At 38.3% G+C, this 22,987-nt stretch overlaps 1 protein-coding gene across 1 annotated transcript in view; it reads right to left on the bottom strand.

Moving 5' to 3' along the window:
• Positions 1-22,987, bottom strand: part of LOC144630099 (kalirin-like) — a 93,598-nt gene that overhangs the window by 26,944 nt on the left and 43,667 nt on the right. The window contains 17 exon segments of the mRNA XM_078488386.1: positions 194-238; positions 619-711; positions 902-994; positions 1,232-1,301; positions 1,682-1,752; positions 1,754-1,789; positions 2,266-2,332; positions 3,319-3,461; positions 5,777-5,968; positions 6,941-7,075; positions 7,599-7,976; positions 8,574-8,765; positions 9,437-9,556; positions 9,933-10,292; positions 14,201-14,536; positions 15,396-15,587; positions 19,225-19,347. Of these exon segments, the coding sequence (XP_078344512.1) occupies positions 194-238; positions 619-711; positions 902-994; positions 1,232-1,301; positions 1,682-1,752; positions 1,754-1,789; positions 2,266-2,332; positions 3,319-3,461; positions 5,777-5,968; positions 6,941-7,075; positions 7,599-7,976; positions 8,574-8,765; positions 9,437-9,556; positions 9,933-10,292; positions 14,201-14,536; positions 15,396-15,587; positions 19,225-19,347 (2,646 nt within the window).

The raw sequence follows: 22,987 nt of genomic DNA, 5'->3' as shown, positions 1-22,987 counted from the left end.
ATTAACGTTTCAAATTGACTAATACCGCAACAGAAGCACCACAATTAGAATAAATCTTCTCCTAGGTGCTTAACTTGAACATAGCGTTTACTTTAACAGTCAAAAGTTCAAATATGCAACAGAAGAGCAATGTAAGGGCTAAATCTTGGCGTGAAATGCTTAAGTAAACAAAATGTGCCTCGGATTTGCATACCTGTAGACTATTTTCGGATCCTTCCTCGCAGCATGTTAAAAGATCCTATAAAAGTACAACACAGGTAGTTAGCCAAATCTTCTTCATTTGTAGTACAAAAAAGCAGCTTGATGCCTTCGTGTTAAGACGATTTAAGCCATTACAATGTTACAGATAGCAACAGGTTGCGTTAATCTCATAAGAACGACCTCAAATAAACTTGATGAAAACTGCGGACCAATTCACTCAATTGCCTCAGAATCTGTTATACGACTTGAATTATAAACCCTATACCATCAGCTTAACTGAATTTTACCGCACAGCGGACAACCCGAGTCAAAAGAATGTTTAGAAAAGCGAAAAACTTAAACATGTTGTAAAATACTCCCAGTAAAATTAAACATGTCCGCGCTCCGCACACAAAGGCATGTCTCGCGATCTCCCACCTTTAGAAGAAGCTGATATTTTGTGATTCTTTGCACGGGTTTAATGAGGTAGGCAGAGATTGATAAACCATGACCGTAGTTCGCTTGAAGATCCTATAAACACAAACACACACCAACTGTAAGACACTGTGGAATATTACCCGATCAGTCCGTATCGATACATAATTACGTCTGACAAAAATAAACACATTTGATCGTAAGTTATGAGCACGACAAAGCCTACATTTGCATGTGAAAGGACTACGCGTGAAAACAATACAAAATTATTTATATGCTCACTCACCGCAAAGAAGTTTCCACCATGTTCGATAAGCAGTGAGTTTGAAAATGGCTTGTTTTTGCAATACGCAACGTACATGCCAACAAATGCTTCTCCCTGCGAAACAGAGAAATTAACAGTTAATAGTGAAGCTTTTTAAGGTCCTAACAATCGCAAATTTTAAATTAAGCACTCGAAAAGGTGTCAGGTCGATTGACAAATATGAACAGAAACAGTTTACAAAATAAATTAAAATGTTCGCTCCTAAAAAGACAGTGTAGTGAAGTCAGCCACTTAATGCAATTAGTTCCAGTAAGGTGATGTGTAAAAACAGGCAAATAGCCGCAAACCTACCCATTCTTGGAATGCTTCACCAACATCTTCCGGGTTCGTTTCAAACTTCTCCAAAGCTTGTAGGAATGTGCTGCAAAGTAAAATTTGGAGACAAATATTAAACTTTGGTGTTGGTCACAATAACGAACACTGTTTCATTTTCTCAAATACATCTTGCTGCTATTTTTCGAGATTCTCCCGGAAATCTACGATATTAAAGAACGATTTCTTCAGTTCCCGAAGTTTTCGTGCGACCTCGGTTACAACGATTGTCACTCGAACAATGTTCCTACGATCTTCGGAAAATCGCCATGATCAAGAGGAAAGCGCGACATTTTGTGGAGCCTCGGGATGTCATCGATTGTTCCTCGTCTAAACGAAGCGACCTCGTGAAGACATCGGTCTTCCTCGGCTTAAAAAACTGTACTATAATAGCATAGTAAATAGCATTCGGCCATTACTGGTACATACTTGTTATGGAAGGTGTAAATGTCTTCAATGTTGCCGAAAATAATGCTTTCTTTTCCTACGAGACCTCTGGGGAACATCAGAGTTGTTGGACATCGCGCTAACGTAGTTCTGTAGCAAGACAAAAACAACACAAACAAGAAAATAAACCTGCCAATATTTAACGAAAAGTAAACAAAAGACATTCATAAACAAATTAATGGCTGCTTCTTCTACTCTCGGCTTTGTTTGCGATATTACACTGTTCTTAAGTTTACAATAGTTTTTATGTTCTGTTTGACAAGCTTTTTAGTGATTGGTTCGATAAGGAAATCCAATCAAGTGCAAAACCTAAAACCAATCTTCATCTGGCAGACGCGAGTTTTATCGCGCTTGGAACTAGTTACACATATTCCCGCGCTTGGCACCGGTTGCACGGTTTCCCGCGCTTTCCATCCGTGACATGTTTTCCCGCGTTTGCGACCGGTTATAAAATGTACTTTGACCTCTGGTTTGTTTTTACGGTCCCGTTATGTTCAAAGGTTTGAAACAAAAGACTTAAAAAATAATTTACCAACAGTCTAAACACAAAAAGGGAATATTCTTACCTCTATAACACAATTCAAATCAGCCACATAAGTTCTTTCTGTCTGTAGTAGCTCGTTCATGATAAATCTGATATGAAAAAGACAAAATACGATGTTGGGTACCGGCAAGGCATTACCGCCAGAGACAAAATTAGCTATTTCAAGTCCCAGCTCAAAAATATCAATACTCTTTATAGTTTCCCATACATTTCTTTCAGTGTTAGTTCGGAGAATTTGTTTTTATAACAAGACAATATCTCCTACTTTATGATTTTCTTTATCCTTATACCTGCCTGCATGACATAGTATTGAAATTTTAAGGGGAAAAATGAATTTTGATTACTTGTGGTTATTAATAAAAGGATTTACCTTATTGTTACTTATTTTCGCGGCCTTCGCGCCCTCCCTCCGCCGGCTATTTCGCGGTTCCGTCGACCGCAGTGTCTCAGTCACTATCCACTCCGCCCCCCTGTCCCCTGACTGTGACGACGTACAGGAGTGTCCGTGATTACGAAATTGATGTCCGTCGTCGCGGCCCCGGGTCTCCGTCGCTCCGTGTCCCGCGAAAATAAGTAACAATAAGGTAATCGGAAAGAAGTACTACTTATGTTAGTATTTCTAAAATTGACAAAAGCTATTTTCCAATGTTGACAATGTAGACATAAGCTTCATTAACAAATGATTAGCAGTAAATTTAAAAAATAATTTTACGACCGCTATCATCTGATAAAACACAAGATTTAAATATAAAACAAAACTGCTATTTTCATTGGTAATGTAGTCACTATTTAGATCTTTTCAATTGGAAAATACAGCTATTTAAACCTGCTAAAACGGATAAAAACCGCGATCCGGAAAAAGATTATCCGACAAGAAATTAAGCCTTTGTTATGTCATTCACCATCAGAAAACCATGACCACTATTATTGTCTACAAACGGAAAAAATCAGTTTTACAAAGGTAACTTTGTCTCGCTTTTTCTTTTTACCGGAGCAAATTCTCGCAAAATAACCTGACTCCCTTGCTACAAAACTCAGCCTAAGCCCTCCACTGTAAGTAGAATTTTAGACTCACTCTTTTCTCTTAGCAGAGCGCCTTTTCTCTTCAGTCATTTCATGGATACCGCTGTCCTTTGAAGTCTCTCTGAGCGCGAATGCTTGCTGCTGTTGTTGTCCTTGTGTGTGAAGCGACTGAAGACTCGGCCATTCCACCTCATCCTGACAATCAATACAAAGCAGTGAAGAGAAAAGCGTCAGTGATCTATACCTCGCAAAGTCCGACTCCTCGTCGGAGAAATCTTCGGCGAACTCGTCCGCCATTTTTCAGTCAGTGCTACCCGCTCCAATCGTCAACAATGTAGACTGCCTTGTCTCAACGCGGTCGCGATGCGAAGCAAGAAATATTTTCAGGAAATATCATCGCGGATTTGTTAGCGATCCTTTTATCGGGTAAATCCACATTTTTGGTGTGAAAATAGCCCTAGTTTACGCCTTGAGTTCAAAGATCCTTGAAAATTGTCACAGTCGAAGTCACTTTAGTGAGCGTTTCATCAGACACTGACTGACACTCCTATCTGTGCAAACACAAACTCGTGCAATTAATTCGCTATTTCCACATGCTTATTAGCAGCGCTTTCCCCTTGTTGAATGGTCCACAAAAGCTTCTCGAGTTTCGCTCCTCCAAAACAATCGCAATCTGTCGCTTTCGGAAACGGCCGAGTCAAATTTCCAACGTCAAAAATCCTGCGATTCGATTTGACACGAATCCGTGCCAATTCCACATCCCACACACGCAGTCTCGAGTCTCTTGATGTTAAGAAGCTTTTAGCCAAATCGTCTCAAATCTAAGCGACTCAACTCTGCGAGCGCGTCGAACGACAGGCAATATGGCGTCGTATCTTGTGAACTGAGTTTCGTCGCTCGCGCATCACAACAAAGTGATTAGCAGACGTACAAAAGCGAAACACCACTCGGATATTAATTAGTAATGGCATGACCGGTAGGTCTTTTCACGTTACTTATTCACCGCGCGAGGGGGTATCGCCAAGACCAAATACAATGACAGGAAAAAGAGCTTCACGCGGTTTTTCGAAACATTTTCCACCTGCTACCACTTAACATTCAATACAGCGCTGCGGTATTTGTAATCAAAGAAACACAGCTTTACCATAAGCAAATAAGACCATCGAGACCATTCTACTAATATTCAATATTCGATTCACGGATTTTATCGCTGCCAAATGATTTTAAATTTTAATTTTGTCTTTGTTCAAAACTTTCAATACCGTGAAAGCCTTTGTGTGTTAAAAGAGTATCGTTTACATTAATAGCGTACAACTAATCCTGCGCTACTAGTAACAGCCTTCATCTGGAACAGTGTGAAGTTGCGCGGAAAAAACTCAACTCCACGCGAACTATTTTTTTTTCAATTGCATTTTCTAATTTAACGTCGTTTAAATGGGTTCGGAAGTAATTTCGCAAAGTCCCGCAGAGAAAATAATTGAACCATGCCACTAATTTTAAGAATGTTTCTTGTAGCAGCGACTGTTTTAGAACACGGTTAAAATTATACATAACCGCACTTTGTGCAAGAGTGACGGTATAAATGAAGAATATCGATTAAATCAAGCTACGCGACACAAAGCAAATGCATTTTCAATATGAATAAGTTATTTGTAATAACCACTAACCGCAGGCTATTAGCAATGTGAATTAAATGGACATCTTAAAGCGATGCTTTGTACATGTTGTACTATGTATACAATTTAAGATAAACAAAGATAAGTTTATGTGAAGTTTATCTCAGTTCACTTTCTCTCGATCGACCTCCCCTGAGTTTCTTTCTAATCCTTAGCCATGATCTATACTGTTTCCAAACATCATTTTAAAATTCAATAACAAAAATAAAAATAAGTACCGAATTTCAGTTTAATCCAGAGCACTGATTTAAAATTGTAAAAGAGATTTGGCGCGTAAAAAAAGCGGGCGCCAAAGTAAAGAGAAGGATTCGTCAGAGATTTTGTTTCTACGCTGGTCAAACTCAAACAGAGCGGGTGGGGAGGGTAAAGTGAAACAGGGTAAAATGGCTATACCCAGGGGAAGGGAGTGGGGAAAGTGCAAAGAAAAATATCAGTAAAGTTAAATGTGCAAATTTCATCAATTACAATAGGGTGTTATTTGATGCTATGGCGGAAACCATTGTAAACAATTGTCGGTTAGCCATTGTGTTTTGGTGTAGTTATTGTTTATTGTTTTTAGAATCTTTTGTTCTACGTCATTAGTGGTCAAAGCACCAGGAAATTGTTCATCAATTGAAGATATACAAGGGGGGTGGGGGTGGTCGAGTTATTAAACAAACATGTAAATTGAGGGGAGGGGAGAATAAGGTCAATTTCCAGCCGCTGTTCCGGAAATGGGCCCCCGAACAAAGGCTGGACTCGAGAGAGCGGCCAAAATCGAGCCTAGGCCAGGGACGAGAAAATTGCAAATACTTTTAAATATTTTATATTATACAAAACGAATGCATTTCGTACCTCATGTTCTGAAGCAGTGTACCCCAGCTTGTTCTCCAGTTTAGCGCGGTATTTCTGCATCCGTCGCGCGAAATCTTTGTATCTCTTCTCCACCGCCGTGGCCCATTGTCTGATCCCGTCACCATGGTAATGGGACTTGGCGATCAGCGTTTCTGCCTGATGAAGCATCGACTTCACTCTTTCCCTGATTTGCTGTAAAAAGACAGAGGATCGTGGAGGTAAATACAATTTACAGGCAGAAAATTGTGAATGTAGAAATATAACTGCGCAGTTCAACAGCGCTACACGGCACTTGTTGAATAAAAGAAATTATTTAAGTTTGATAAAACGGATGGACAAGTTTAAAAAAACCCAGACATTTTGCACTTAACCCTTCACCAGCGGGCGTTTGTTTATTTGCAAAACTCGAATTCAATTTTTTATTTACTTATTTCCCCAAAAAGAGAGACTATATTTTACTATAACTTACTTTATATTATTAAGATTCAAATTTCAAAGCTAAATTGTTAGTCTAACTATAGAGACCTTTAGATCGGAGTACGAGTACGAGTACGAGATTAAGTACAACTGTTCAAACCTAGTGCTTGTGCTTTCGATTTTCACATTTCACACCAATCTCGTACCGATAGTCTCCCTTTTCAACTGGTCAGCAGCAGGGAGGAGTGAGAGCTCAGGGAACATAACTGCATTGTAATGCGAAAGTCGTTCTCATAATAAAAAAAACAAAAAAAAACAACTAAACCACTAGGTTCTTACACGCGGGTGTTTACGTACTCAATCTCGTACCCGTATTGCTATCTGAAGGTCCCTAAAAGGCCTTTTCAACAACAGTTTACACGGTACGAAATCTGCCATGATGGATAGCAACGATGCGACAGGCACTCAATGTTTCGAACGGCCCAGTGCGTAGGCTTACCATCCAAGATGGCGGATTTTGCACCATGTGACAGTTTGTTAGGAAGAGACCTGTTAAAAAAAAAAAAAAAAAAATTACAAAAAACAAAAAAAAAAAAAAAAAAAAAAAAATAAAAAAACTAAAAATTAATAGTTCAAATGTTAAAGGCTGATGTTGGAACTTGAAGCGTTAACTTTCGGCAACACGCGAAACAGATAAAAACAAAAGAACAGGCAAAGCAGAAAGTGAACCAAAAATGTTCCACACACCACTTCATATACCTCTGAAGCTTCTTTGAATTCTTGGTGTTCATCTAAGAGCTCTTTTGTTTGGGCATCCGTGTCTCCTTCACCCGTCCGTGAAGACAGATAAAACTCGCCATTCTCGTGGATCCAGTCCAGCGCCTGAAATAAAACAGACAAAAAAAATTGTTATTAACATTCAATTAGCAGAGATATCAAGAAACGGGGCGTACGTGGAACGATGGAAAAAGGCCAAGCTGTCTATCAAAAGATTGCTTTGGCGGGAAAACGATTCCAAACGCACCAATAGGCAGCTTCGTAGTTGAATTGCTCACTAGTGATTGGTTAATTCTAATGAACGTTCTCACGTTCGTGCCAATCCTGAAGACACAGAACTGATCGACTAACGCGCGCCCTACCAGATTTCCCGCCAAAAGTTCACTCGTGACGTTGTCGTTGGCGGCACTTGTGAATAAAAGCAAGTGACAACTAGAATTACTAGATCGCACAGCTTCCACCTGATCTTTCCCGCGCTACGACCGCGGCTGCCACGATAACATTGCTCAAGACTGTTCCTGATTGGCCAAAAAAAAGCACTTTACTGGCTTCCCCCGTCAACTCTTCTAAAGTTTTTACTTTTAAACCAGGTAGGCAAATCTGTATATACAATTTCCGACTAGCTTACCTCTTTAGCGCACTGCTCCAGCTCAAGGTACTGCAAACAATACTCAGCTAACGTTCTTCTACCGTTCCACACATCTAACACGTGTTGCTCCTGCGCTCTGAGCTGTTCTTGTACTTCCTTCACTTGGCATTCAACTCGCTCTATCGTGACGTCAGCACGCTCGGTGGTTGAAGGTGCGATCGTGGACAGAAATGAGTCAGCGTTCCGCTTCACCGCGAGCAGGCCCGTAGCGATGGAGTCTTTGTCTTCGTCGTAGCTTTGTACAATGGCTTTCATGGCGTCTAGGCGTTTTACTGATTCAGTTTCGATGAGTTTGCTACATGGGTCTCCCTCTTCGAGTTTGTATTCACGAGTCAGGCGTTCCATTAGTAAGTAAACCTGTTTGGATTTGAGTTGAGAAAGTTAAGACAGTCGAGCAAATGAGAACCATTAATTGCTTGATAAGCAAGAAAGTATACACTTTAGCGACTGACCGACCGACCGACCGACCGACCGACCGACCGACCGACTGACAAGCCATTTCCCAGCTCCCTTCTGCTTCTATTTAAAAAAGAACATGGTACAGAGGGGGGCCAAATTGGAGTTAAAAAAAAAAAAAGAAGGGAGGAAAAAAAAAAAGTTTTTAAAGAGGCGTCCGATAAGAGAGAGTTGGCTGTAGAACCTTTCATTTTAAAACGATTTTGATAATGGAATAAAAATGTCCGTTAAGTACAACTCATTTATTATGAAAGATTTTATTTACAGGACTTGCTTTGAAACAAGGACAAAAGGCAAATTAAAAAATTGCCCTTGGCTTACACATCGATCCATCAATCGATCGACTGACTTTTATGCCCCCCTTCCCCCACTTTTGTTTTATTTTTTAATGTCTTGAGTGATGTGAATATGCCTCATTTTGCAAACACCCCCACCCCCCCCCTCATGTAGATGTAGACTGCCTAGCTGACCAACCAATCAACTGACCAGAGCCGTTACCTGTTCAGCAGACTTGAAGAAGCTGTACGAAGCAGTGACGACCTTTCTTCTTTCCTCAGACTTTGTCATCAGCTGCTTCCACCGCCGGCTCATGTTATCAGCGCAGTTCAAGATGGCCTCAGGATCAAAGTGGCCATCTTTGATCAACTTGTCTGCGCGTTGCCGCACTTCATTCGCACTCTGACACGTTTTCTACGTACAAAACAAATGCCAATATAAGTACTTGTTTGAGCGGTTTTCACTTGAGTGTAGAAAGTAATTCGCGTTTGCATTAGTTTTGCATTAGTACGCTCAGTGGTTGGTTTAAACTCTCGTGCCACTTTCTCAGCCAATCAAAAGTAAACCAAACAAATCGTGACTCGCTTGTGCACGTTTTCCCGCGCTTCGTGCCGGCTACATGTATTTATTTCGAGTTTTGATTGCTTAACTGATGGCTAGTGTTATTACTTTGGTTTTGGTTTGAAAGCTGCTCTAGTCTATTACAAACAAATGCCAATATAAGAATTTGTTAAAACACGCTAGATCTGTTCACAATATCTTAAATGATTCTGTCACAGAAAATTGTCTTAAAATCGCACGAATCCTCTAAATAATAGTCAAAACTGTCGAAAAACGCTACAATAGTGAGTGGGAGTCAAAAATTAATATGGATGGTTAAGCCTGCAAAAGATTGAAACGGATTACGTTGAGCTAAACTTAAAAGCTTTCTCAAGCAAAGACTGCAACCTACTCGAGGTTCACGCGCGTTCACGCGTGATCGCGAAAAAGGCGTGATTTTTACAAAATGTTTTGTCTTATACTGAACTGTCTGTAATTTACTACAGACAAAAAGCTATTTCAAACATTACGTAGCGTTCAAGTACCTCAATAGCCCTCTGGAACTCCTCATGTTCTCTTAAAAGAGCTTCTGCTTCCACCAGTGATGTTCCCAGCTCGGTGCTGGCGTACAGCATAGCCTCGCCATTCCGAACCCAGCCGACCACCTACCGAAAAAGACCCGAGTTAATACGGAACATAAACGAGAACGAACAGCTCTTAAAAAGTCGCAAATGGGCATGAGAAACGTTCGGTTTTCTTTTCTTTTTCTTTGCAAACCAGGCTTTAAGGACTCAGATTTGAATCAGCTCAAATTTTTCCTTAGAGTCTGGCATCGAGTTTTCTCTTGTTCGTAGAGTTGAAGAAAGCTCACATACAACCTTCACCCTTCAGCCCTCCGCGACTCTCAATCACGTTTAGGCCGGAATTCACTCCAGGAAGTCAACTATCGAATTCTCACAACCCCCGTTGCTATCTTTGTACCGCCATCTTCAAGGAGAAATTACGCTTTGAACAGTCAACTAAAATAAGCTTTTTTCCTACCTGTTTCGCATCGCTTTCCAGTTGCCGCAACAGTAAATTCTGTTCTAGTTTAATTTTCCTCTCCTCAGCTAAATCCCGAAGGTCTCTCCTCTTCCGATGTAAAACTTCTAGTAAATTATGGATATGAGTCTGGGCATCAATGTTCTCTAAAGTTAAAGGATCCTTGACCCGCAATTCAATCTCGGATTGTTTTAAGTAGTCTATAAGTTCTTCGCCTCGACAGAACGTTCTCATGGCGGCATTTTCGATGTCCTTCATTTGATCTTCATGGTGTGCAAGAGACTGCTTTGCTCGGGGGAGATCCAGGGCAAGGCCGCCTTTCTCTAAATGCTCTTCACAAATTTCCAGACGATCTTTTAGCTGCAATAACGAGAAGAAAACAATATCTTTTCAGATGATAAATAAAGAAGGAAGTAAATTTTCAACTCGTTAGTGAAATGACCCAACCCGGGGGGGGGCTATACCCCGAAAAAGAAAAAAAGGAGAGAGAGAACATTTTAATAGATTTATATGTGACACGCGTCCTGCGTACTGATAATACGGCAGTGTCCTGTATAGTGATAACTTAAGAAAGATGGTAAATTTTAAGCTCTGTAAATGAAATGTGAAAGATAAAATATTCATCTTGAAACGAGCGCGGGTCAAAGAAAAAAGTCTGAGACTCCGACGGGAATCGAACCCATGACCTCCCAAACACCGGTTGGGCGCTCTATCCACTGAGCTACGGAGAGACTTATGGTGAGCAAGGCCATTTACTAGTACTAGGTTCATATGTGACACACGACACACGATGAACATTACAATTTTCCCATTATTTCAGATGTTGCCAGAAAAAGAAACTAACCGTAACACGAAGACGCTCGCGCGTTTCTTTGACTGGTTAAATATTTATTCAGATAATACGAAACTGGATATCACTAGCAGTATTTTTTGCACTTAGTTGAACCTATCAGAATACTGCACATCAACACGATCTCTGTCACAGGGGTGGTCAATTTCAAGAGGTTTCAAATAATAAAAGTGTTTAGCAGTAATTTACCTTACATGTCTCGCGATTATCTGGATATTAGACATATCTGTGTTCCGGTGTCTAAAATAATCTTGGTCCAAACAGTAAAACAGATAGAAAAGTCAACGTTTAAGTGCACGCTCTCTTCTCTAAAATTCGCAGTTTGGTTATTTCGCGATTTCGTTGGACACAGGGAGCCCACAAATGTACCAAAATGTAGTATGCATGTTCGGAGCCGGTGTACTGCTTTATAACATTTTGTAAGCCACGTTTTTCGATGCCGTCTGTACATCGTGATTGTGAACTCGGCTATAGACCAGACAGTGAATACGATCACCTATCCCCGTCTGGACGTGGATCACGTGATCTTAAGAACCTGCTAATATGGCCACTTAGGCACTAACAGTTTTTATAAAGAGGATCTAGTTGGTTGGTCGAGCCGACCTAACCCCTGTTAAACCCTACAAGTCCCACATCTCGACGACTCCGGACTTTTTCAGCCTAGACGTTTTAGCACGGAAGAAAACACTGTTGCTAAGTACATTCTTGTAAATTTGTACCTAAGAAAAATATGTGAAATAAAGGCTGCTGAGCGGTACTTTCACGTGGAGATTCTAACTTTTGAGTTTGTAATTGAGACCCTGGTGTGTAACAATTCAAATGAAAGCTATTGAACACTACAAGGAGGTCTAACTTTTAGTGTATGGAAACCCTAGTGTGTGACTATTCAAATGAAAGCTACTGAGCAGTACTTTCATGTGGTACTGTTTATTATGCTGTACAAGAAAGTTCTAACTTTTGTGTCCGTGGATAAAACCCTAGTGTGTGGCCATTCAAATGAAAGCTACTGAGCAGTACTTTAATGTGGTACTGTTTATTCGCTGTTAACGGTGATTGTACCTTCAGACTTCGTAAATGAAACCCTTGTGGGAGACAATTTAAAATAAAAGCTTGTACAAAGTGGTCAGTTCCAACTTTCCAGTCTGTTGACAGATTCTGTCGAAGAATGCGTTCGTGTAGCACACAATACGCCACACAACTACATGTAGAACTATTTCAATCTTCTTATATCTATCTCGACTAGCTCATCTTTTTTTCCCCTACGTCTAGGACAGAATCAGCAACAATTCCCCCTGATACGGTAAAGTCGTTAAAGGATCAATTTAGACACGGATGTGGAATCAATGCCTCTGTGCAAATAAAGACTTACTAATTTCAAGTGTGCGGGCACTATAAACACGCCATTTGTGACAGAGTCAGACAAAGTGGCACATTGGTGACCTGTAGCTGAATGAAAAAAACAAGGCATGTCTAATTGGTATTTCGAACACACACCTCTGATAAAATTCTTCAGTAAATCTTTGTTGATTGATTAAAACAAAATATTTGTTTCGGTTTTGGTTGAATTAGAGTTTTTTGCCAAGTTTTTTTTTAAGCTAGTTTTACAAAATTCGTGCGAACAAGACAGATTACGTATGTTTAACATTGGTAGATGACTATTTAGTTTGAGATAAAACCTAAAGTGTGGCCATTGAAATGAAATTTGTAAATGAGTGCATTCTTGTGGTAATGTTTACATATTTTGCTGCACAAAGTTCTTCTAACTTTAAAGTTTGTCAATTAAGACATGAAGTGCGACCATTTAAATGAATGAAAGCTGTTTATCTGCACATTTTTGTGGTTTAACTTTCAATATGCTTTTCAAAGTTCTTCAAACATTTAAGTTTGTCAATTTAAACATGAAGTGTGACCATTCAAATGAAAGCTGTTGATTTGAACATTTTTGTGGTGGAGTTTATAAGTTGTGCGAAGTTGATCTAACTTTTTTCGACTTCACGGACAAAAACCTACACTGTGACCATTCAAGCGGAAGCTTTTTGTGAGCCGTTTTGTTTGAAACTGATATGACCACAAATAACACTACGCATCTTTACAAACTTTCAAAACAAGAACAGAACTGAACTCCTGAGCAAACTAATAATCAACAGAAAGCTACTAGCTTTCCCGCCTCTTCTCTTTATACCTATTAGCAGTTTTCCATTAATGTTTGCCAACTAAAATTAAAACAAAGGTCAAACTGTCACCCTCTTTCACTAATGGCTAAAAACAATGACAATCTTAGCTCCACAATGGAACAGCTAAAGATGAAACAAACCGCATCGAAGCAGAACAACTTCATTTTCAATGAGCAGTGGATTTTATAAATTAAAAGTCCTTTGTGAATGTTCATGCTAAGTAAAAACATCAAATCCCTCCTCTACAGATAGGGATATCCCTCTCCACTTCGGTTCAGCGAATTAGAGAAACAATAGTTAGCTTTGTCAACCAGCATACAAAACAGATTGAACTTTAGGCTTTTAATGTTCCACTACTAAACATGGTTAGCCTTGCAGAAATCCTGTAATATCCGGGTTGAAACCCGAGGGAAAAATCCATACATCAAATTTGAGATAACCTACAAAAAAGCGGCTAACATGAGAGCTATAGGTTGTGGCAAAACGGACATTCGATGACATAAAAAACGGATCATATTACAAAGTATATAAATATCCTCAAATCCAAGCATCAATTGCCGACTACAATGTTTATTTACTTTGCTGCTTTCGCACAAAGATAAGAATTTTGATGCATAATGGATGTTTAAGTTCGAAATTTTGTTCGGCGCAAATTCCGACCGAGTATTTCGTAATCCTCGACTGTCGCACAACAAAACGCCGTAAATTATTTAATAAATGTTATGGGTGCAGTGTGCTGCTATTCACATGAAAGATGTTTGTGTATTCGGGGTAATAAACCGCGAAAACGCTTCGCAAAAGAAAACATGGTGTGCTGAACAAAAGGACACAACAGAAATATTCGAAAACGCAATTTCATTAATGTGACCCTTGACATGGTCTAATCATCTTACGCGAAGTCCGGCGAGAATTCCACTTCGAAAAATCCTATTTGCCGTGTATGTATACGAAGCTTATTCGAAGCTTTCAATCTTGTGCTGTCCTAGCACGCTGCGAGTTAAGATCTCGCATCCGCTCCTGGTCTGAACAACGAAGAACGACAAACAAATTTGCGTATTTTCACACAGCGCTTTTGAAGTGTTGTTTGTATCGGCTTAAAGTGTTGTTAGCCTTAAATGTTGCAAGATCGTGGCAGAATTTCCAAAGGAATTTCTGTTGCGATCGATTCACCAGGCACGGATGTGAGATTGCGTTTCGTTATGTCATTAACACTACAACAAATTTAATAAGGTATAAATACGTACCAGCTTCGCTGAGCGTTCGAATTCCCGTAATTGTAGCCAACACTCTAACTGCTGCCTTCGTCTTGTCCACGAATGTTCAATCGCTCGGCGCACCCGGTCAAGTTCCTTGATAACTTTCTCAACATGCTGTAGCGAGCTCGAGTCCACGCCATCAGAGCTTGCAAGCTTTAGCTCCTCAATAATCGTTTCACCTTCATCGATGGCGGTATGGATAGAGTCTAACGTTGCTTCTCCTTGATGTTTCAAATTCGTAAGCACCGTGGCTATGTTGTCTGGGTTGTCGGACACTTCTTCAAGCTCTAACTGAGCTTTTAATTGTTCCACAAGTTCAGATAGCTGAAAAAACAGCGACGAAAGAGTTATAACAAAAACCACCGTCGAATCATCGTCCGTGTCAAGCTCTACAACACTCATGTTTTTGCCCGGTAGCGCCGCCAGCGCGCGTGTGAGTGGAAAATTGTACAAATGACACTTCTGGTCTCCCCTGAGAAAGGGGCGAGCGACAGCGCTGAATGCCTGGCCTCCGCACCGCGGCACAATCACAATTCAATCATAAATGAATTGTATATCAGTGCATAAGATCAGCTATGTCAATTAAATTCTAGAATCTTCATGACTGACATGTAAAAGATGCACGTAAAATAATAGGTCAATAAACTAGAACAACAACATAAATGGTGTCACAGTAGAAAAGCTATAAGGTTGACTCCGTTTCCTGTTTTGAACGCAAAGACCTCTTCACGCGACACGTAACTGCGCTGAAAACTACGTAACCACGTTCCATAACGCGACGGATTTTAACAGCAATGTTTTTTCACAAGCTACCATGGATAAGAACTTGGCGGTTGCAAAGACGATTTGAAGAAGATCGCATAACTTATATTAACGTGATTTGACATTTACAACATTCACGCACAGTAAAAACATAGAAACACAAACAGAACTTGCCTGGAGTATGCACGTATTGCATACGTTTAAAGGCCGCACCAATGCTAAGGGAAACATGTTTAAACAACGCAAATTTTCAGACGAACTCACATCGCGCGCAAAACGTTTCGTTGATGGAACGAAACCATGAAACAATTTGACTGAAATCCGAGCGCACGTAGTACAACTATGACACAGTACATGACCTCCTGCAAGCAACATCGATAATTAACTCTGAATTTAATATGCGCGATCACATGCTGCTTACCTTTTGTGTACGGGAATAGAAATTGACAGCTAATTTCAGCAAGCTTTTCCGTCTGTTGACACGAGTTATAAACTCTTGGACGCGTTGCTCGAAGTAGTCCACTCGCTTCTGAATCTCGTCCGGGTTGCATTCACCCGAGCTCGCCAAATGACGGGCAGCTTCGAGTAGCTTAGCCGCGTTTGTGTAGGTATTCTGAAATACAAACCCACAAGACACGGGTTATTGTGAATTAAGAGTACTTATTTCTAAATTAAGCTACAGTGCAGACGTGTATATCGCTTGAAATCGGATCAAAACACTTCAGATTAACACGGAAATATTTATTTCCCACTCCCTGACATAACCGACAATTTTTCTAAGGAATTCTTTTGAAATTGTTTCTCGAAATAAAACTGCGGTTAGACCTGGCAGTTCGTGACCGCACTTACGTGGAATAATTTAATAGCATAATTGTCAATTATATCATTATACATTTACCAGTTCTTTAATAGCATATCATTAAATTTCTTGCCGTTTTGTATGCAATCGAGAGCTAATATGGGAAGAAAGCTCTTTGTAAAAGGAAAAAAAATGCGTAAATAGTAATGTAATCTTGATTCTTTTGACGTAACTGAAGCATCAAAACAAACATTTTGAAGTGTAGCGAATGTTTACATAACGTGACAAAACTTTGCTTGGACAATAAAATATAAATATTCGAGTTAATTCCTCTCGCACCTTTTCACATTGCGGACAACCGTCGCCCAAGAAAATGCGACTAAGTCGAAAAACGGATGATTTCGCTATCTCACTTTAACACGCAATAAACAGGGCTAAAAATAAAAGATATCTCTACGAAACAGAACTATTATAATTAAAGAACACTCGATAGAAGGTTAACAGTCACAAACCTCGTGGAAAGTTTAACAGCAACACGCAAGGAAAGAATGAACTTAAAGGGATTAAAAAATCAATTTGCTTTGAACCCCTGTAGCCTTTCAGCCCCATTACTGGCCAAGTATAACATTTCCAAAAAAAAAGTCACAAATTTCATTTTGCAAATATTAAAAAACAACAGTTCCACATAAAAGTACTGCTCAATAGCTTTCATTTAAATGGTCACACATTAGAGTTTCATCTACAGACTGAAAAGTGAAAAATAAGTTAATTGACGGTAGTTTAACTCTAAAAATTACAGGGTTAAATTACGCAAAACTGCAGCAAAACTGAAAAACGGACAACATTATAACCAATTTAAGACTTACCAAAGGGTTGGCCTTGCCTCTTAGCAGAGAGAGTAGGTACAGATAAGAATTAATCAAAAAATCTCGCTTCTCAAAATCGATGAAACTCTGTAAGAACATTTAATCCAATTATCTCGCACAAAAGATTGTACCCATTCCGGATCGGAACAAGTCATTAATGACACACGAAAAATAAATCAACGACTCTTAGCTACGTACATAATATCAATGGGGGAAAGTATTTCAATAAGCTGATTACCGCAGACGTGCGACGCTACAGTAGAAATTGTACCTATTCCGGAACGGAAAAAGCGGTTAACAAAATTGAGAAAAAATTGGATGAAAATGTCGAAATGTCACGCATACAACAAAGAAAACACCAGGGTTTTACCAACAAAAAATGCAAAAAGAAATTGAAAGTTATTACAACCAAAACAGGACAAATCTTGGAAGAAAGGTAATGACATTATTTTTTTGAAACTCAAACAGGGCGTTAATCCCCAGATATATTACAAATTACCATCTTTTTAAAGAGGTAAATAACTGTAGGAAATTACTTCCCAGCTGGTAATTATTTTCCCAGATTTAATGATCAAATTAGAGTTTCAAAAGGAAATATATCAATAAATCATAATTAAAAAAGTGATATTTCAGTTTGCCTTTCAAGCCAATTAATCTTGTACTAAGTTTAAAGTTTGTGGATGAAACCCTAGTGTGTGACCATTCAAATGAAAGCTATTGAGCAGTACTTTCATGTGGTACTGTTTATTACGCTTAATAAGGTGGCTCTGACTTTTAAGTCTGTGGATGAAACCCTAGTATAAGACCATTCAAATGAAAGCTATTGAGCAGAACTTTCATGTGGTACTGTTTATTATGCTGTACAAGGTGGTTATAAGTCTGTGGATGAAACCCTAGTATGTGACCATTCAAATAAAGGTTATCAAGCGGTAATTTCAGGTGCAATTTGTTTTTCAGAAGTAATTTTTATCGTTCTACTCGAAAAGGTCACAGAGTTATCAGCCTATAAAACCCAAACTGTCTATTTTTTAATTTTCTCATTTTTAAAAACTCATTATTGAGTGATCCAGACAAATCTTGACCACACAAGTCAATAACCTCTTAATACATAAATGAAAAATCCAAATCTTAATCCTAATGTTGCATGTTACGGTTATATCGTCTATATCTTTGAATTTATCCCAATGCAGGACAAATACCCTTATCTGATTGGCTGAAAGCCATTCACGTTAATTAATTTATGATCTAAGCCAGAGTGTCACAAGTTCCAGAAGGAATTGAAAGAACTTCGGAATCTGTGCGAACCTCAGACTCAGGCAAGGATATAACTCAATTTGTGCTTTTTGATTTGTGACTTAAATGTGGTTGTAGAAAATATACCAAATTATGGAAGCTGACAATTTGGCAAGCAGTCACAAACTCCTAAACGGCCCTTATTTGGAGTTGTCACGCAATGCTTGTAATAATATATAATCATTATCTTCTTTAAAGCACACCAGCATCACCTTTCGAAGAAAGAAATTTTCCTTATACTTCTCTCCACACATTTCTTATAGTAATAGAGTGGGAGAATTTGATGATATACTTAACCCTTTCAACCCCTAATGTCAACAAACAAATTCTCCTCACTTTTCTTCATACATTACACATTGTACTAGTTGGAAGAATTTGATAACAGATCAAGACAACCTGCCATAGGTGATCATTTTCAGAATTCTCCTAACCTGTGTGCATGACTTTGTACTGATAATTAAGGGAGAAATTAAAAACGTATCCCAGTGTGTCTGATTTTGCTTTCACTTTTTCCTCTGCAAGAGTGATCTAGAGTTCCAAGCCAGAAGTGTCTGTATACAGTGTATGTGTACATGGCCTGATTTTCAGTTACTACCTCTGGTCACTTAATCTTGAGAGAACATCTCTTTTAGGAGCAAGCAACTGGGATGTTCCCTTCAGAGTATGTGACAAGAGGGGGAGGCTGAAAATACTTGTTATGCAACGCTTTCGAGTGGTATACCGTGGAATATCCCACGAGTCACTTGTATATCGCGGTATACACACGAGCCTTTAGGCGAGTGTGTATACGAAGAAAATACAAGTGACAAGTGGGATATTCCATGGTATACCACGAGAAAGTGTTGTGTAACTATTTTATACCATGCCATAGAAAATACGCTTAATAAATTTCGTCGAGAAAAAAATTGCAGCGCACGATGGGAAGGTTGAGTTGAATACCGTCGAATATACAACGGCTTTCCTGTATTCTGATTGGCTGTATTTTCTATGGCATGGTATAAATCACGGTATGGTATTTCCACACACAGAAAATCACAACCAGATAACAAACAATGAATGCTACTACACAACTCTCCATTGCAGTGTTAGGTCATCAAAATGGAGTTTTTTTTGGCTCCAATTTCTCCCTACAATATAAATACATTCCCAAGCAGGCAGGTAATAAGAATAGAGAAATTCATCAACTATGGGATATTGTCTTGATGTAACACTAAATTCTCCGAACTAACATTAAAAGAAATGTATGGGAATAAGTTAGGAGAATATGTAGCTTGAGATTTGTTCAAACTAACCTGAGCAATGGTTTCAAATTCTTCATGTCTCTTGAGCAGAGCTTCTGCCTTCACTAGCGACTTTCCAACACCTGTGTGCTTCAACAGAAATGTTTCACCGTGCTCTTCAATCCATTTTATCACCTGAAATAAAATAATTGAATTATTAATCATTTATTTATATACTGCTAATTTCATGTACAAATGGGAGGCACAGTTGATGAAGGGTCAGTGCATTGCATATTTAATTCCTTGTGTTGTGATTCTCTCTACCCAGGTGTTTGAATGGGGACAGGGAAAATTGTTGAGCCCAACTTAACAAAATGCTGGTGTAATGCTGTATCGAACTACCATCCCATCCAGGGAGTAGTAATAAAAGAGTATACTGGCAACTGGTCAGGTTACTCCAATCTCTAGGATTGAAGGGTCAGGTAGCAGCTTTCGCAAGGTCTCACATGAATGGCTCGCTACCCTTCGAGAGAACAATAGAACAAGCAACAGAAACAATGCCCCTAGCCCCCATAACAATAGCAACTGCTACACTTGAGGACCAGTAGAATTACAAGCTTATGAGAGCTGTTTGTTCTCTTGTTCTCTCGTATGGTAGCGAGTCATTCATGTGAGACCTTGTAAAAGCTGCTTTCCAACCTGCTATGGTTGTATCATTAATGTAGTGGCTTGGTAGCAAGACATACTGTCATAGAAACAAGCAAGCATGAGATCTTTCAAAATATTCACACTACTTTGCTTTGCCAAAACCAAATACTGATCAAGACCCAATGCTGATCTACATCTGAATTCTCCTTTAAACATCACTACAATGTTATGAGAATGAATGCAATGATCAACATTAAAACAAACTGGATATTCATACAAATTCTCCCAAATAAAACAATAAGAAAAAGTATGGAAACCAGTAATGAGAATATGCATGTAAGTATGACATATAGTAATGATTTATTTGTTTGAAAATGATGAAGTTTTGTTGAAATTGCATGACCTTAGCAGTATTGTTATTAGACATTAACATTTTTTTTGAAAGATGACCCACTGAGAGACCACCAAATTGTTTTTTTTTTTCTGTCAATCAACAACTTCAACCCAACCCCCAACCAGTCCAAATCAAATCAAAATTACCAGCAACTCAAACAACCACTGATATACGACCACAAGGAAGAGTTAACATGCTGTGAACATAATTATTTCAACTTAGAGGCAAAGAGCATCTTAATTTCCACAATGTATTTTACTATATTTCCCTTAATTCTAATATGCATTACGACTCACATCTTAGCATTGATAAACAACTCCTCTTTCTGTAATACTGTAACTTATAAGGTTTAACTTTTACTTTTTTTTTGCACTAGCCAAATCTAATAAAACAATAAAACGTGAGTGTGTAAATAAAACTCCGAACTTTATCCGAGAATTTCTCTTCCAAGCACGCATTTGTGTACATGTTTTTAAACAAATTGCAGCTCCATTCCTTTGTGTGTTGGTCATCTTATTTTGGTGCAAAATTTTCGGGGTTTGAAATCTGGGATGGTCATGTGAAATCAATAATAAAACAAAATGAGGCCATTCTCTCACCGTGACAAAAACCTTTGACTTAAAAGCAGAATATAGTACTTAAAAATTTGTGTGAAAATTCAGTACATGAACATTTTAGCCCAGAGGCCAAAAGATGTTCGTTGCTAAGTATGTTTACAATGTATGTTTTATAAAGTAAGTATGGATTACTAGAAATAATAATAATAAAAATAAGAAGATAACACAAAAAATAACATGACATTGTTCAGGTTTCATTGAAAACAATTGTAGTAATGTTTACTAGATAACACTCAAAATGTGTAAAGTTTAAACTACAAATCAACAACCACATCTCTGCACTTTAGAATCTTTTTTTAACTTGCATGCAATTTGGGAATCAGATAACATCAGAAAACTCTGTATAAGAGGAAAATACTATCAAGAATAAATTTTAGTTTTTGTTTGTTTATATTCAATTTCTGCAATGAATTGTAAACAAGGTAATGGATATCCTGAGTACAAATATCAACACACTAGACTAAAGTAAAAACAGCTTTTAAGACTGTAGAGCAAATAAATACATTTTAACAAGAAAAGGGTAAACTAATTCTATGGCATACAACAGCAATCAAAACATATATTTATCATAAACTATCTCTGAAGGAAAAGAAAAATTTCCTAAAAGTAAGCACTCTTTTTAGTGGCAAAATTTTCTAAAGAACAATTTACATGTAGTTGGAGGATAGAAATTATGTTAAGCCAAACAACCAGGGCATAAATTTAATCAAAATCTCCAAATTGTACAATTTAAATGAACAAAACTATTTTGTCATGCAATCAAAAACTAAAAATATTTTGTACGCACATGCACACAAACCATGCAAGTTAAATATCCTGAGTTCAAATTTACTTGATATCCTTAAGTTCTGTTTGACGTTAAAACACGCAAAGACTTCTCCCTTGCATGACATGATGGAGTAATAAAATAACACTATTAGTTATTCTAGACTTGTGTAATGCCTCTAGAGATGTTGGCAGGCATCGGAGAACATTCTCTCTTCTAATAACAACAAAAATAACAGAAGTATAAGGTTTAAATTTCTAGAAAAGAGTACCTACCATTTTCAATGACATGCTTAAGTAACTACATGTAGATTTCTTGTTCCATTATATTTCAACTCCTGTCATTGTTGGTTTGAGAATAATTCTCCCCAAACTGTAATCCTAAAGCCCTCATCAATCTCTTAAGATTAAACTCAGGTGTTTTCAAAATAAAACAAAATTAATTCTGTAGGCCAATCCACTCTCATTTTTGATGCATTTGCTTCAGCACTATGCTATGACATATTTTTCAGTTTTTATTTTGGTTCAGCACAGGAGCTTGGGAGAGAATTTAATAAATTTCGCAAAATAATACAGTTAGAAAATAAAGCATTATTAAATTTTAAAGACATTTTCCCAAAACACCTGCTTCTTGACACTAACAAATATAACTCCCTTTTCCCCCTGGGTTTTCACTCCAATTACGAATCATCTTTTCCTTTTAATTTATAAAAATTGACGAAAACTAATGAAAAGAATTCAATTTACACCAAGAAACTGCAAGTAACCAATCACTTGAAACACACACAAGAAAAACTCGATAAGAGAGCTTAATAAAACAATACAGTCACTAAACAATAGCTGCTGGCTGTCACACGTCTTGTGTTTGCTGTCAGCCACACAAAGAAAGTAATTTACATAGCAGACCAAACTGTGAATGAATTAGCATATGTTGAGAATTTAAATGCAGGCTTTTTACAATGTGCTGTGTTCTTTACTCAACACCTGTTGATTAAAGGAAGGAAGGAGTTGTATTTCAAGTGGATATATTGCTTTTCCCTTGTGCCAATTTTGTTTGGCTTAAAACTGAAGCCTGCTTCTTATAGTAAATTCATGAGTTTTAAATGAGAAATACTTCATAGAGCATAAGGAAGCCAGAGTAAGAAATTACAACAAGCTTAGCATCTGCTAAAAATGAAATCTAATCGATCAGACATAAATACATGCTATTCGGAAACAAATTGCCATCTTTAAAAGTGAAGCCTTTGAATGCTGAAATTCATAAAGAAAAGGTTTAACCGAATCGAAGACAGGGAAAATATGACCATGAGGTTAGAGGGTGACCTAAGCAAAATACTAACAATGAGAACACAGTAAATTAATTGGAGGAATATAAATATTTAGGTCAGTCAAGGAAGTCTATCTGATGTGC

This window comes from Oculina patagonica, chromosome 11 (assembly GCF_052425735.1).
Source record: "Oculina patagonica isolate OP01 chromosome 11, crgOcupat, whole genome shotgun sequence".
Taxonomy (NCBI): Eukaryota; Metazoa; Cnidaria; class Anthozoa; order Scleractinia; family Oculinidae; genus Oculina; species Oculina patagonica.
This window is presented reverse-complemented; position numbering and strand designations above follow the sequence as displayed.